Raw genomic sequence first — 14,504 nt, forward strand, 5'->3', positions numbered from 1 at the left:
GCCCTGAGCAGGAAATCGTCCACTTAAAGGAAAATCATAGTACCTCTAGACTGTAAATAGGCTGCCACCACCGAGAGGACCTTGGAGAATACCCTGTGGGAAAAGAGAGGCCAAATGGGAGGACCCTGTACTGGTAGTGGTCCTGACCCATAGTAAATCTGAGGTACTGTCTGTGGCTCAGAATGATGGAGATATGGAAGCATGCATCCTGAAGGTCAACGGCTGAGAACCAATCTCCTTCTTCTAATGCTGGGATAATCATGGATAGTGACCATCTTGAACCTCTGCGCTTTGATAAAACTGTTGAGTGCTCTGAGGTCCAGTATAGGACTCCAACCTCCCTTTTTCTTCAGTATCAGGATGTAGCAAGAATAGAAGCCTTTGCCCCGGAGCACATGGGTAACGGCTCTATAGCTCCTACACTGAGGCGATGGTTCACTTGGTGTAGTAGATTATTGTGAGAAGGGTCCCTGAAGGAGAACAGGGTTTGGGAGGAGGAAGGGAGGAGTGTCCCTAGCCTCTGTTTGCCAGAAGCTGGGAATGAGCAACAGGGGATGGATCACTTGATGATTACCTGTTCTGTTCACTCCCTCTGGGGCACCTGGCACTGTCCACTGTCCGAAGACAGGATACTGGGCTAGATGGACCTTTGGTCTGACCAAGTAGGACCATTCTTATGTTGTTCTGAGAAGGGGATCGCATATTCACTATGGACGATTTCAAATACCCACTTGTCAGAGGTTATCCACTCCAATGTGTTGCAGAACAAAAATAAGATGAACCCTGAAAGGGGGTGAGGGATTTACTGGCATGCAATCATGAGGAGAGTGTTCTGTGGACACCTCAACCAACCCGTCAAAACTGCTGTTTAGATGTTGATGGCTGCAATGAAGTTGGCTGTTGTCACAATTGCTTCCACATAGAGAAACTTGGTTTCTTTCGGTGGAGTTCGTAGGGCCTTTGTGATTGACACTGAGGCATATATTATGATGAATGAGGCTTAAACTGCATCTGAGGGCTGTTTTTCCTCTTACAGGCCCGCGTACAAATTCCCAATGAGCAAAGGGTCGCCTGAGAATCCTTCAGTGTATGAAGGTAGATATCCGTCTTCTCAGCGAACAGCTTCGTTCCATCAAAGGAGTCTTCTACTGTTGCCTCGACCTCTTTGAGGAAACCATATGACTGCAACCACAAAGCCCTTCTCATGATCACCGCAGTCGAAATTGAGTGAGCGGCCGTGTCTGCTGCATCCAGGGATAACTGGAGGGATGTTTTTGCTACCAGTTGGCCCTCTAACTATGGCTGTAAACTGTTCTTTATGAGAATCTGGTAGTTGGTCAATAAAGGCATTTAATTTCACATAGTTTTGGAAATCATATTTGGCCAATAAGGCCTTGTAGTTAGCCACTCAGAACTGTAGAGTGGCAGATGAGCATGCTTTCCCACCAAACAGGGCTATGTGTTTTCCCTCCTTGTCAGGCGGACTGGACCAAGATTGGTATTGGCGGCTTTTGGCATTGACCAAGTCCACTATAACAGAGTTCAGAGGCAGGTGCGAAAACAGGAATTCTGTGCTTTTTGCTGGCACCCAGTATTTTTTACCCACTTGTATACAAGTTGGGGAGGTGGGGCAGATGCCAGAGTTTGCCACACAAGTCTGGCTGGGTCCAGAAGCGCCTTGTTTACAGGGAGCACCACTCTGGTAGAGGTAGAAGCACGTAGAATATCTACCAATTTGTGCTGGGGTTAAGACATTGCCTGTAGTTGAATTTGTAGGCCATCTGCAACCCTCTGTGCCAAGTCCTGAAACAACTCAAAATCATCCGTGGATGGCGGGGAACATCACTGCCTCATTAGGCGAGGAGGACAAAAAGCAGGCTTGAGGAGTGTCCTCTTCCTTTGCCTCAGGCTCCATTTCCTCCACCAGCTGTACAGGAGGTTCTGGAGCACTAGATGCCGCCGCTGAAGGAGGGTGCCTCCTAGCTTGTTGGTGTATAACACTAGGAGCCCGGGAGGTTTTCTATCTCTGGGCTTGCCAGGGATCCCAGTAAGGCCACGTGGGATAGGGTGCTGGTGGTTGAAACCAGAGTTGTCCACAACAATGGGGTTGTGGGTTTGGTGGGTGATACCCCTGTTGCCCATGTTGGAATTGGTCCCCTTGTGGTGGGTATGAGGAGTGCTGGGAAACCAAGTTCTCTTCCTCACTCTCCGACTCTGCTGAGAAGAAGCACAGTGCATAGCCCGGAGACACCATTAATTATAATGCCCTGGGGGAGCCTAGGACCAGGGCTCCGGTACTGAGAATGGGCGAGTCTGGTGCATCAGACACTGAGAGATCAGATGCGCACCGGAATGTGGAGAGTATCAGTGGTGATGGTGGCGTGGGCCTGACCATATTGTCCACCTGGGTCGGTGCTGGTTATGACGATGTAGCCTTCCCCCGGGTGAATTTATGTGTCTCTCGCTCTTGAGCAGTTCAGGCAAACAACGAACATTATAACAAGGCTTAAACTTGTTCTTAATAAAATTAAAAACAATACTAGCTGCCTATTTAATTTTAAAACCAGCAAAAAATATCCACCTCCCTTTCCATTTCTTATAAGGAGTCTTGAAGTTTAAATCTTCTCTGTGTGACAGATATGCTTGCTTTGATCTGCTTAGCTCTTGGAAGTCCAGGGGCTCCGGGCTGCTGGCCCCGTGCTGCCCGGGGTCCCTAGGGACAGCTCTGTCCGCCATTAGGGAATTTTTCCCCGAGAACCCCCTGTAATATTTAACGAACCCTAGTTTGGGAACCACTGTCTTAGAGGTTTTGAGTATGTCTTGTCTCCTTTAAATCACCTGCCTTCGACATAGAAGGTTGCAGTGATGACTCTCTCCAGGACTCTGGGGGTTGAAGGGCTGACTCCATATGCAGGAGTTTAAGCCTCAACTTTCTGTCTTTCCTGGACCTGGGCTTTAGCTGTCTGCACCAGATGCACTTCTGCTGGTTGTGCTGTTCCCCCAAGCAGTGAACACACTGCTAATGTCTGTCGGCACTTCTTGAAGCCTGGGGAACCACAGAGAGGCAAACCCTTTCTTCTTTTCTTTTCTTACTTTTTTGGGGAGGGGGGCATGGCCAACTAAAAAAAAACCTAAGGTAATTAAGAAAAAAGGCTTAAAGTGAAGCTAAATAAACAAAACTATAGAAAGTTAATGATCCGCAAATGGACAGCTCTCAGCTCGGTCTCTGGTTGAGAAGGAACTGAGAGGGAAAGCCTGAGCATGCTAGCTAGCCTCAGGGCAGGTGAGACACCACGCACGAGTGGGACGGACTGCAATTGAAATTCTCCCATCAGCAGTGCAGGGGTGAACGCACACCTACATTGGAGCACCCATATGGACACGACTCGAAGAAAAACTGTATAACTTAATATTCTCTTCAGCATTCCCATGTTACTTTGCCTAAAGTACTTACGTGTGGCTTTTACCCAATTAATTTCATACTTTAAGCTTAATTCATCATTATTAAGAACTGTCTGCAACAATCACTCTGCAGTCAGAGTCTAGCTTTGTTGCCAGTATTATGATGAAGAGCTGTCTTATTTCTTAAGCTCTATTGAAGTGCACATACTGTAGCACTGGAATTAACCAGAGTTTTATATGTTGACAGTATCCAATATCCAGTATCATAAATATAGTCAATTAGAGCATGTGTGTATGCGTGGTCGCATGCGCACACACCATGCAGTTTGATTTATTTGCCCCCTACTGATTTTGTTAAATTTGGTCAAAAAACACTGGTAACAGAAATGATCAGATTAAGAGACATTATTCTTTCACTTAGACTATAAACAAGCATCTGAGTTTTTACATCTACCCTTAATCTTATATAGGTACTCCAAGGTGAAAAATGCTTAAGAAATAGCCAGCTAGCTAGCTAAGGATGCCAGTGTTACATTAGCCATCCAAGCATAGTTGGCTGTGGAACAAATGCTCTCCATTTCTGATTTATGCACCAGAGATGTACTCATCCCACTGGACCATTTCTTAGAAAGCTCTCTTAGACCTTCAACTACATTTACAACCTACAGTAATTCAAACTGATCTCAAAGTCATAGATGCCCTGTAAAACAAAGTTCTGACTGATATCTGAGAATCTACAAACTATATGAAAGACTTATATAAATCTAGTGGCCAAAGTCCCAAGACAGCATTCTCTACTAACCATCTTAAAAAAAAAAAATCAAGGTTCCAGAGCTAAGGGTGATGTAGGGTGGAAAATATATTCCAAGAATCTGAAGACCAAGACATGCAAGTAATGCACTAATCCATACCACTAATTGCTTGGAAAACTATCAAGGAAATCAACACTTCATGTAGTTAGAAATTATTATTACCAACATTTGCCAAAGACTTCTATAGCAAAACAGCACTCAAGTTCCAGTGATGCTTCATAAAGGTCAAAATATAAAATAAAAGAACTTTAAATAGCTAATTTTCATCAGTATGGATCAATCCAATCCCCATAACCAAACAAACAGAATGTGATTAAAAGAGTAACAACCCTTTCACATATCAGAAAGACAAAGCAGCTTTCTTTTCTACATAATCCTAATTTAATATTTATTTTTGAAATCCCTAAGCCTCCTTAAACTTTTGCTGGCACCTGATGTATTATGTGATCTGAACAATGTTTTGTGTGTGTACTAAATTATAAGCTCTTTGGAACAGGAACCTTATCTTATACAATACAGAGCACATTGTCAAACAATAACATTTTTCCTCAAAATGTTCATTACAATTTGAACAGAAGCAGCTAAATTTTTATGTGAAATTAAAACACCTAGCCACGTATTAATCTCCACACCACGGCATGTAAGTACAAATTCTGCCCTTGGATGTTCATTGAGGTTTGAGACTCCCAATGACTTTGAAAAGAACTGCAAGGGCAGAATTTGGCCTTTAGTTTTGATCTTGTTCCCCAAAGCATAGACTATTTTTTTGTACCACAGCCCTATTTTTTCCACACTATCATTGCACATGGATGTACTTAAATTGTAGGGTATTTATTCCATGTAGTTCATATAATATGTTAATCAATAAAGTCTTATAAGTTTAAGCACATAAGTAGTCCCATTGAAGTGACTAAGACTACTCATGTGCTTTAAAATTATGCACCTGCCTGCCTAAGCAATTTGCTGAATCAGGGCCTAAGAGTCAGAGCAATATTCTACTGTTCTACATACAAAGTGCCTTTTCCCACCAGAGCTACTTAAACCAATAGTGCCAAAAGTCAGTCTATTTTGGAGGTTATAGGGTTAAATTTGATATGTTGTTATGCTCTAACCTAGGCATAGGCAACCTCTGGCACATGTGCAGAAGGCAGCATGCGAACTGATTTTCAGGGGCACTCACGCTGCCTGGGTCCTGGCCACCAGTCCGGGGGCTCTGCATTTTAATTTAATTTTAAATGAAGCTTCTTAAACATTTTAAAAACTTGATTTACTTTACATACAACAATAGTTTAGTTATATATTATAGACTTATAGAAAGAGACCTTCTAAAAACGTTAAAAAGTATTACTGGCACACGAAATCTTAAATTAGAGTGAATAAAGGAAGACTCGGCACACCACTTCTGAAAGGTTGACGACTCCTGCTCTAACCTCATGCTTCAGAACTAGCTAAATTGGGATCAGAAGGCTGATTTAAAAGTTCCAGTATATAGAAAATAATCTGTGATGCATTCAGGGATATCAGATATTGACATAATTAGAGGTGTGAATAGAAGAAAATCTAATAAAACTGCCTTGTACTACCAATTATTTTCCATCCCTACCCTGGTGTTACATTTCACAACATCTTGTTACTGAAGAGCTTCCCTAACTTATTATGGTCAGATATTCATTTGTGTTCTTCAGTTTTTATATTTGTTTAGTTAAGAAGATAAAACTTTTCACTCTGTAATGTTCAGGATACAAATTTGAGACAACTTAAATATAATAATAGGGCCTTTCTTAGCTACCCCAATACAATGAAGTATGAAAAAATTGTGAATAGTGCATTCCAAATCACAGTATCAAAAATAATTTATTCCCTGAAATTGCCAGTTTAGATTTATTTTTAAAAACAGTCTTTCACATGACGTGTTACCAAAACATTGCCTACTGGAAAGCAATAACAAATGTGTGATTAGGAAAGCTAGCATGATATTTAAGAATGTACAAGTTATTTGAAAAAACTGTACAACTTCACTGGATCAATCTCCTCTAGTAACCATCTTTAAAAAGGAAAAAGCAAAATACAGGCAGTCCTCGGACTTACGACACAGTTGGTTCCTTACAATTGCGTCGTAAATCAGAACGTCGGAACCGCAATCTACTCCACTGCGGGACTGAGCGCCATAAACTCAAAACCTATAGTGTTAAGTCAAATCAGGATGTCAATGTAGAAGTGTCATAAGTGCCATTCGTCGTAACTCAAACGACTTTAATTTTAATAATTGGAGATATACCAATCTCCTAGAACTGGAAGGGACCTTGAAAGGTCATCAAGTCCAGCCCCCTGCCTTCACTAGCAGGACCAATTTTTGCCCCAGATCACTAAGTGGCCCCTTCAAGGATTGAACTCACAATCCTGGGTTTAGCAGGCCAATGCTCAAACCACTGAGCTATCCCTCTCCCAAAGTCGAGGACTCTTGCCCACAATAAACATAATAGTATAAACAAACTTCCCTATCCAGATTACAGAATTCAGATTTCAACACTGATACCTCAAAACAAACAACAGAATTAAAACTACTATGAGATCTCAGCTAATAAAATTATAATTTTGCTGTATTTTGGACACGTAAAACTAGCAGCTGACAACAAATGAAATAAATGCCAAACATGTAAAATGAAGGTTGGTATTTCTCCAGTTCCTTTCCTGCTCCCTACAGTTGTTTTAGCACTGTCATTATCTCTGTTCCTTCACATAATCTTATGAGGGTGCAAGAGCCTTTTCCTGTAACTCCTGCCCTCTTGTACTGAATCCTTATCGCTCTCTGCCTCATCAGTTCACCATACACAATTTAAAAAAACCTGTTCATCACCAAAATAGTGTTGAGGGAACCGCAGCAGCAGTGTAGTGAAACATGAGCGATTACTGAACACTGTGCAGAACAGCAGGTGAGCCTCCAATGGTCACACTCCTGACTCTTCACAGCATGCTGTCTGAGGACCAGGAATTTGGATCCAACCTGGCACTCAGAAGACAGGTACCACTGCTTATTCCATGCTTCTATGACAGGTTTAATATAGCTACAAGAGGCAATTAAACCTGACCACTAGTTCCCTGTGCGTGCGCTCTCCTACCACTGAGTATCATGGGAAGGTACAGCCGTAACATCCTTGTCAAGTTCTCTTTGACCTCACCCCAACATCACAGTCAAAACTCGGCTAGGGCCTGTAATCAGAATTTGAGAATTCACTGGCATTTTTCAACAACAACTGGGTTAACCCTGGTATGCTGGCCAACATTTCCCCATCAATAAAAGACAGACTGATATGCAAGTCTGTGTGAGAGCTACTGCTGAGAACATAATGGCAGGCAGTCGCATTAGTATACATAGTCCCACTCTCTGAACTCTCAGGATAAAAAGCCCCAATTACAACAATAAGCCCTATGCAGGCAGACTCCATGACTCGTTGCAGCCTAATCTTTTACAGTAAAATGCTTTGGTGTATGAAGGATGCTATTATATAAACCCAAAAGGAATTGAGTAGTTACACAGGAAAAAAAAATACATATGAATATAAAATTAACAGGTTTTTTTCAGACATCCAGTAATTTAATATCCCATTAATACCTCCTAATTATTAAATCTTAATGCATTTCTTTTTACAAGACCTTGGAATATAATTGCTGACATCCAAAAATAGCCTAATTTTTCATCCAATCATAGCATCAGGTTTCCATATATAAGATATTTCAACACTCCAAACTTCCAGATATTTTTTAAAGTTTAAACCTGTACTTTTAAATTGGCAATATCAGACTGAATGCTATCAAGCTTTTCAGAAGTCATAAACCAACAAATGCACTTCAGCTGAAAAAATATCTAGGGCACTAAAAAAATAAATTAAACAGGACACAAAGCAAATTTTTAAAATGCTTAATATTTCTAAGGTATATCTTCAGATGATTTATTGCTCAGCCTAATAAAGTAGTACATTTTTGGTGAGAAATGGTATGCTAGTAACTTAAATATGCATTTCTTATTGCAATACGTATTGGTAATAATTTATCTTTAAATGGAAGTGAATAATCAGTATCTCTGTTTTGTTCTCGTTTTTGGTGTTGGTTTTTAATGCCTTTTTCTGAGTTCACCCTAAAAGGCACAATTATGCTACTTATCTTATATTTACTTAAAATATGCTTGCTCCCAGTCCTTTATGAAAAAACAGACATCTTTAAAAATAATGAGGTAAGTATATACACAACATATTTGCTTCTAAAAAAGATAATATGCCTCTTGTGATCTAGAAGAACTATAGTGTACTTTGAAACTGTAATTAGCATACTTTGAAAAACTAATTAGTTTCACTTTCTATCTGCATACTTACTTTTCAAAGTTTTTAATATCTAGCAGCTTTATAAATATCATATACAAACCTGTCTAAACAGGTTCACTGGACAAAGTCCAATCTGATTTACTCTATATTGACTTTACATCTATTTTGGGGTCCGTTAATCTGAAGATTGCTCCATACAATCTAAAACTGTAATTTTCCTTCCAACTTCATTTTTGTGGTCTATATTACCACCAGAAATTACTGTTAGAAATAGTACCTCATCCTGTCCAGATGGAGGCAGTTTGTTCTCTCTATATATATACGGTATATATTTTTTAAAGTAAACTACTGCAGTGGGAATATGCTCAGCATCACCTGAAAACATAAGGCACAATGGACATTGCCAGTATTTTACCAATGTAGCAAAGTAAAGTGAAACCTGAATATTGTGGGCAAAAAATACCCAGTATCGAGGTGCCATGCAATGGCTTAACACACTGCTTAAGAGCTGTAGGAAGAGCCAAATCCTGTTCCCAGTGGAATCACTGGGAGCTATACTATTCAATAACAACAGGAATTTGGCTCTCATGAGGTATGTGTATAGGGCATCACCCAGGCTTTGAAGGATACACTGGGATGAACTGCACCCAGAAGGAGTTTATGACATTTTCCCTACACCTATACAGTCCTACATTTTAGCACTCCCTAGATGTCTTGGCTCTTTTACAAATAGCCTTTGTAAATTTCAACATCTAAATTTAAAAATATCATTACTACAGGTACTTTTCACCTGCATTGTGATTTTTGTACTAGCACATAACAATGGAGGAACATTTTTCCCTTACCTCCTTTTCAGGTTGTCTTGCAGGAGTCTCTGTTCTACTTTCTTTTAGTTTGCGTGCATTTTCAAGCTGGACTTGAAGCTTTGAAGCTAAATCCTTTAAAGAAAATGATCAAAATGAATTAATTCAGTTGTTTTAGCTCTTATTTACAAAAATGTATATCCCAACTGTCCATTTCTCTTGCTTCTCCATATTTTGTTTATTTTTTAAAACACCAGCTCACAGGTATATAGAAGTACTATTAACTGTAATGCCAGTGCCATTTGAACAATTCCTTATTATAGGTACAAGATCAGAAATTTTTCCAAAAAATTTAAGACAGATGCATCTGAAGCATTATGACACATAATATTTAAAAAAATAGCACTTCCATAACACATGACATTTTCAAATACACTGTTCAAATATTAATCAATTTATGCTCATAAAATCTGCAGGTAAGTGTAACGGCCATTATACAGATCGAAAGCAAATAGAGGTAAGTCTAACCTAATGTAATGTACACCCTTTTCCAACATCATCCTTAGTTTATAAGTTCCAGAAAGAGTCTAAGGGAGCAAATCTTACAGCTGCTTCTACTGCATAGATTTATCCTCCCTTAAACACCACCTCCAAATTTGGGCCGAGATTGAATCTAATCTGGGTTTTGGATGACCCAAAGACAGAAGAGTGAGACCTATGTGCATTCTCCCATTAATTGTTTTTCCTGATATAGTCCTCTCTTCCGCTCCTCATTATACAGACAAGGTGGATGAAATAATACCTTTTATTGGACCAATTTCTGTTGATGAGAGAGACAAGCTTTTGAGCTACACCGAGCTCTTCCTCATGTCTGGGAAAGGTACTGAGAGTTTCACAATTAAATGCAAGATTGAACAGATAGTTCCCTTAGAATATGTGCTAACTACTTATGCTGAACTATCTGTTCAATTTTGTATTTAGCTACAAACACTCTCAGTACCTTTCTGCAGACCTGAAGAAGAGCTCTGTGTAGCTCAAAAGCTTGTCTCTCACCAACAGAAGCTGTTCCAACAAAAGGTATCACCTCATCCACCTTTTCTCTCTTATATCCTGGGATCAACCTGGCTACAACAACACTGTATAGTTCCTATTACATAAATCACAGCAATTTAGACTCAATGGGCTAAATTCAGAGCAATAGAGGAAAATGTAAAAAATTAATTCATTTGATTTACATTTATTATTAAAGAAGGGAAACAGGCCTAAATTGCTGATTCCACACAATGATAAAAATTATTTTCAATATAAATCATTAAAATAATATGAAATGAACAGCAGCATTATAACATAATAATTTTGACTATTACTAACTGAAATCAAACAAAATTGCAAAATACCTCACATATACATCATTTGTATTTACAAGAGTGCTTTTATTGAGAATATTTTCTTCTGTTACTTAAAAGAACACTGACAGGATAAAATCATACTTCTGTCCAAATGTTTCCCTGTATTGTTACATGTATCAGCTAAGATTACCATGACTAAAAATTAGAGAATTAGAAAAATTATGGGTTTCCCATGTCCCCCACAATTTTGATTAATTTATGCATTTTATAGCACTTGGTGTATAGTGAGTTTCGCTGGTTTCCCCTGTAGGGCCAAATATCCAATTTCTCTCATTTGTGTGGGTTTTTCCAAATATCAATAGGGAAGAGAAAAGTATTTAAAAATACGAGTTTAAAATCCCCCAAATTGGCAGTGAGACTTAGGGGGAAAGATGTAGTATCTGAAATTACTTGTAGTTCACTAAAAGTTAGCTTTTAGTTCTTTTCAAAGCTGACGAGATTTCAGCTTGGCAGTGTCTCTTTACAAGCTATCTCTGTTTAAAAATATGCTGCATACACATTTATTCTGACGATTATGCAAAGGGGAGAACAAAATACTGATGTAAAATAAGATTTGAACATAGTTATTTATAATGTATAGGGTGACCAGATAGCAAGTGTAAAAAATCGGGATGGGGGTTGGGGGGTTATAGGCGCCTATATAAGAAAAAGCCCCAAATATTGAGACTGTCCCTATAAAATCAGGACACACAGATCTGTGTGAAAAATAATCTGCGAGGGCATCCTAAATAAAAAAAAATCTGAAAGCCACTTCTTGTTCCCCACACAAAGTTATAATCTTATTTGTGACTTCACAACTACAGCAGTTGCTGTAGAGATGATGTCAAACAGAATTATTGCTTCAGGGGAGACTCATGCAGCAAGCATAGATGCATGAAAAAAAAATCATCCTTAGAAACAAAAAAAAATACATAAAGGACCACACTGGTTGAATTGTTTCTAAAATGGACATTTTTCACCACTGTCCATTAGATTTTTGCAGTATGTCTTTAAAAGCATCTATGCATGACACAATAACTTGCAAAACACAGCCTCAATCTAAGACAATGAGACTGACTTGGTTGATACCTCAAGATGCTACCACAATACACGACAAATAATAAGTAAATTCATAAATAAATAATACACAAAAATTGGGGGGCATGTGCCAATCTACTGGTGTTACCAGAACTGTGAGTTACTGTGTTACCTCTCTCAGCATCAGCAAACCACAAGGACCTCTGTGTCAGAGAGTGGAAGTTAGTTGGGCACAGTTTTCACTTATCACCATTAGCTAAAAGGCATCAGATAAACCAGTATTATGTATCTATAGTGTTATGTAATAAAAATATCTTTTTGGAAACAAGAGTCTTTCAAATCACACAGTGATGTTCCTGATTTTTCAGTCTGCTTTAGCAGTTCTAGTTCAGACTGTGGTGCCAAACCTGCAGCTGCTAGGAGCTCCAGAGACTCATGGGGAGCTCATCCTACCAGGTGTCAAGTATCAGAGGGGTAGCCGTGTTAGTCTGGTTCTGTAGAAGCAGCAAAGAATCCTGTGGCACCTTATAGACTAACAGACGTTTTGCAGCATGAGCTTTCGTGGGTGAATACCCACTTCTTCGGATGCAAGCTACCAGGGACAGGTTACAATCATAATCTTGATGCTTAGCGCATATACGAATGCAGGGCAGCATGGACTATGAGTGTCTGCTGACTGAGGTCTGTGGTGATAACAGGAAATCAGGATGTCCTCCACTTTTATTTTGAAATTGGCAGGAGCACGTTGCACGTTTCCCCTTCCTCCTGTTCAACAGAAAACCTCTATACACTGTTCTCTAACTCTCACCATAAAGAGAAAATTGTTTTCAACATGTTCCCTATTCTACAAACCCCTACGGGGCTGAAGTCCCTCCACGCCGACCACAGGGCATAGCTATTTGTAGGAGAAGTTATGAAGAAGGTTGCACATTAAATCCTGAGCCTGATGAAATGGCTTTTCATAGTACTCTGGTCAAAAGGAGAGGCCAGTTCAAGCTCTGTGAGCTATAGTACATGCCATCTGCAGTAAATCAGGACAATCTTCAAAAACCTTACCAAATTTCCCATCAGTTCTGCTTTCACAATCTTGGCTCCCAGTCTGTTCATCTCCTCTTCACTAAGGGCCTGGGGAGTCCCATCCTTTGAAGTATGTCTGGTTGAAATACCACAAGCATTCACAGCCCAGAGGAAACAAAAAAATATTTACCTAATTAACAATCATTGCACTGGCAAACATGTTCAAATGCTGAAAGTAATTTAAAGCCATCATAACCACAACTATCCTTCTACAAATCCTTTCATAGTCACTAAATCTCTCTAAAGGACAGACAAGAACTTTTGAAAAAGTTGTGTAAATACGATGCGCATAAAGCTAACTATTCCTTTGGTTTTGGGATCTTTTAGGATGAAAGGCACTATGTATTGTGCATTTTCTTGGCTCGAGGGAGCAATAAATAACCAGTAGCAGGTAAAAGTGGGCTATGCATGCAGTATAGCTTCCTGACAGGACAGACCAGTTGGGTCCAAAAAGTTAGTCCTTCCAGCAGTACCAAATCATCCTGCCAAAGACCCTTCCTCCTCTCTAGCACTGAACCTTGGTCTCCATCTCATAACAATAAGTCTGTTTATAAGCCCTGAAGCAATAATTCTGTTTATGACATCATCTCCACAGCAACAAGAAAACCTCCAAGTGGATAAACAACTGGTAGGTCATGTAGTTCTTCATTTCCCAAAGCTTAAGTTGTTCTTAGATTTATCTGCTCAGAGGACAACCTTTGATTATGAAAATATTATAGCTGATATGTTAGAATCTACATTGAAAGTTAATTGGTGAATCTCCCCTAGAAATTTTTTTCCTGTTATGGGGGGATACAATGGCCTACTGAACTGGGAGTCAGAAACGCATGAGCCCCAATCCCTCTCTCTGCCACTGACTTACCAAGTGGCTTTACACAAGGTATTTCACCAGAATTATTCCAAGACTGAATTTCCTCATCTGTAAAATGGAGTTAATACTACAGACGGCAGTGGTAGGAATAACTGGTGGTCATACTGTGGTTTAAAGATTGAAAGTGCTAATACTAATAATAATATTTTTAAAAAATGCAGGATAGCTGGGAATTATCCTAAAAAGACATCTCCAGAACATAAATTAATGTATAACCCTTAGGAAGACTTAAAAACAGACTTAGATCACATTCAGCAAACTAATTCATTGCTCTTTCACTGCTCAGCTACTGAAAACCAAATATTGCTGGGCAGCTGGAACCATTTCCCAGTTACATGAGTAAGGCCATAGAGAATCAGATTGGCTGAAAATGTATGAAAAATCTCTCTTCCATGCAGACACACGCCATTTTATGTCCAAATTACTCTAGCCTTAAAATAGTTGATTTATAGCTAATATAGCTGGAAATTCACACCTATAAGATGTGTATCTAGCCAGTAAAACAGTTCCTATTGAGAGAGGAATGCACTTCCCACTCCGAGCTGACTGAATATATGCTCTTAGCTCTGTTTTTCGCTGTTGGAAGACATGTTCCATTTTGAGGCTCACCCAGGACAACCTTGTTATAGCAGCGTGATCCTCTGTACCCCAAAGTAGCACCCTGGAAACCTCCGTATTCACTCTGGTGATATGAGCATGATGTGTTTTGTATAAAGTATACTTTGTGAGGTATCATTCTGAAAATCTTGATCTGTTGAACATTAATATCCTGTTGGATTTATGTACTATCATTG

At 39.5% G+C, this 14,504-nt stretch overlaps 1 protein-coding gene across 5 annotated transcripts in view; it reads right to left on the minus strand.

Moving 5' to 3' along the window:
- CWF19L2 (CWF19 like cell cycle control factor 2) overlaps positions 1-14,504 on the minus strand; it is a 156,731-nt gene that overhangs the window by 93,442 nt on the left and 48,785 nt on the right. For all 5 annotated transcript variants that reach the window (XM_039493084.1, XM_039493092.1, XM_039493101.1 and 2 more), the window contains 2 exons: positions 12,819-12,915; positions 9,379-9,471 (listed from right to left, as the gene is read on the minus strand). In XM_039493084.1, the coding sequence (XP_039349018.1) occupies positions 9,379-9,471; positions 12,819-12,915 (190 nt within the window). The remainder of the gene's footprint in view (positions 1-9,378; positions 9,472-12,818; positions 12,916-14,504) is intronic.

This window comes from Mauremys reevesii, linkage group 1, assembly GCF_016161935.1.
Source record: "Mauremys reevesii isolate NIE-2019 linkage group 1, ASM1616193v1, whole genome shotgun sequence".
Classification (NCBI taxonomy): domain Eukaryota; kingdom Metazoa; phylum Chordata; order Testudines; family Geoemydidae; genus Mauremys; species Mauremys reevesii.